Raw genomic sequence first — 2587 nt, 5'->3', positions numbered from 1 at the left:
ACCCCATAAGCCCGAATCCGAACGTCCTCAGAATGTCCTCAGTCCATGTAAAAACGTCCTCAATTTTGTATGGCCGGCGGGCTTGTGACACAAAATTAGGACGTTGCATGCGGATTCGAGCACTTGTATGACGAGTGGGTAAAAAGCCCGTTTTGACACATGGAAAGAAGTAGAAGACCAGGACCAGTTTGACGTTTTCTTAACCGGATTGAATCAGCTGGTTATATGTGTTGTTTATTATTCTCGAAGCAATAACATCTGTTGACGCTGCTAGCGATATGGAACATGTATCGGTAGATTGTGAGCTAATTGAATCCTCGAACGAAAAGACATAAACAGGTCAGATCACATGACAACGTGTAAACGGGGACTGAGAAAGCGGACAGAAAGTCAGTAGCGAGAGAGGCATTGAAAGCAAAGGACGCTAAGGCCACTATTTTTGAGTTTTTTCCTTTATTGTGCTACGTATTAGTTAAATAAATGGATTTAGTATTAAAAAACTTCAAAAACGGCTCGCGTTTGTTGCATACGCAACAAAATTCTCAAAAATAATGTCGATATTGTGATGCAATATCCGCAGCAGAGACATCATTGTGGTGTGTGACAGAGACCGGGAACGCGTGGGAACACGCTATAAGAACAAAAGCGTTTTTCGTGCTACAACAGAAAGATACGGTGCGACGTATGAAACAGTGTGTGTATGTGCGATAAAAGAACGCGTGTGATCTTGTATTAACCGGTAAAGACCTCAGGTGCTACTCGGTAATAAAGTACGGCTGCGTGGATTCCGTACAAAGACCATACAAAACAAAATGGAGGATCAGGCGTCAACGAGCGGCCATGATGCCGGTAGTGTTGGTGTGAGTGAAGTGACGCCTGAGAAGAAAGGACCATCGAAGAAACCCACAAAGGGCGGCCACGAGGCCGATAGTGTTGGGCAAAAGAACCTTTCAAAGAAAAAGCTATCGTTCCGGGTTACAACTCCAACTCGTCGTGTGACTCGCAGCGCAAAAAAGGCACATGGAAATGTGAAGAAACAAACTGTGCAAGTGGCGGTATCTTCATCGGAAAGTGATAGTTCTAGTGAGAAAGAAGAAGAAGTAGAACCAACAAGTGTGGACGTGCAACCAACTAAGGAACAAAGGCGTGCTCGACACGGCATTTCTCAGAAGCTTCCTGAGTTCAATGGCAAACCACAGGATTGGCCAAGATTCTACGGCGCCTTTCTAGCCTCGAACAAATCGTGTGGCTTCACGAATAACGAGAATCTTGTGCGGCTTCAAGAATGCCTGAAAGGACCTGCCTTAGAACTGGTTCGCGGAAGGTTGATAACGGCGGAATCCGTTCCGCGAGTGATCGAGAAGCTGGTGCAAGTGTACGGAAGACCTGAGCTTATCTTGCATAGCTTGTTAAAGAAAGTTCGTGAAGTAAAGGCTCCGAAGGCGTCGGATCTAACCAGCTTCCTGCCGTTTAGCAACGCCGTCGAAGAGTTGTGTGAACATCTCGAAGCAGCCCAGTTGAAAGACCATCTACACAACCCGTTGCTTATTCAGGAGCTGGTCGATAAGCTCCCAGACGCAGACAAGCGGGCCTGGTCACGATTTAAGAGAGGTCATGGATCCGTATCGCTGCGAACGCTAACCGACTTCCTTGACGAGGTGGTGACCGAAGTTCTCGACACCACTTTGGATCTCGGTAACTACATGCCCCTATCATCGCAACCAAAGGACACTCGCAGAAGGGAAACGGTAGGCCATCATCAGACAACGCCAGCACAACAAGGGAGAAAGCCATGCCTTGCATGTGAAGCAACGGATCATCGTCTACGCAATTGCACGGTGTTTAAGGAGTGGACAACAAGACAGCGGCAAGACTTTGTGGCGAAGTACAGTCTGTGTAGATTGTGTCTCAACGGACATCAAGGAAGGTGCTTCGCACCAAAGAGATGCAACGTAGGTGATTGCGACCAAATGCACCACCCCCTTCTACACGATCAGGTAGGATCTAAATTGGTTGACGGTATTAGTGCGCATGTAAATGCAAATGACTGTATGCTGTTCCGTGTCGTTCCGGTAAATGTCCATCATAATGGAACCATACTAACCGTTCTTTGTTTTCTTGATGAAGGAGCGTCTATAACGCTGGTAGAGCGTCAATTGGTGGAGCGTCTCGGAGCTGGCGGCGTTCCTGAGAAGCTCACCCTGCGATGGACTGCTGGCATTGAGAGAGTAGAGGACAAATCGCAAAGGCTGAATCTGACAATATCATCTGTAGGCTCAGCAAAGCAAGAGACGCTAAAAGACGCACGAACGGTTGAAAGGCTAGAGCTACCACATCAAAGTGTAGATCGGGAAAAATTGAAAGAACGGTACGCGCATTTAAGAAAAATTCCCATCGAATCATACCAAGGCAGACCCGAGATCATGGTGGGACTCAACAACATCCATTTGTTCACGCCCTTAGAAGTAGTCTCCGGAGAGGAAAGCGATCCTATTGCTGTGAAAACGAAGTTGGGTTGGTCTGTTTACGGGTATACAAAGTCTGGTGCGACCAAAAACAACATCGGGTATCATAGCGTGACCAATGA

The 2587-nt window shown here is 47.1% G+C and overlaps 1 protein-coding gene across 1 annotated transcript; it reads left to right on the top strand.

Annotated features, from left to right (window-relative positions):
* Window positions 1-206: 206 nt before the first annotated feature.
* On the top strand, window positions 207-2258 carry LOC118515191. The gene is made up of 2 exons (XM_036061890.1): window positions 207-1997; window positions 2128-2258. The coding sequence occupies exons 1-2, from the start codon at window positions 813-815 to the stop codon at window positions 2137-2139; spliced, it is 1197 nt and encodes a 398-aa protein (XP_035917783.1). The 5' UTR covers window positions 207-812; the 3' UTR covers window positions 2140-2258.
* The last annotated feature ends 329 nt before the right edge of the window (window positions 2259-2587 follow it).

Source organism: Anopheles stephensi (genome assembly GCF_013141755.1).
Source record: "Anopheles stephensi strain Indian chromosome Y unlocalized genomic scaffold, UCI_ANSTEP_V1.0 chrY29, whole genome shotgun sequence".
NCBI classification, from domain to species: domain Eukaryota; kingdom Metazoa; phylum Arthropoda; class Insecta; order Diptera; family Culicidae; genus Anopheles; species Anopheles stephensi.
Note: the sequence above shows the minus strand (reverse complement) of the source record. Positions and strands in the feature narration are given on the sequence as shown.

Bases quoted from the DNA above. Each gene is read 5' to 3' on its own strand.
- LOC118515191 (XM_036061890.1), top strand. From the start codon at position 813: ATGGAGGATCAGGCGTCAACGAGCGGCCATGATGCCGGTAGTGTTGGT.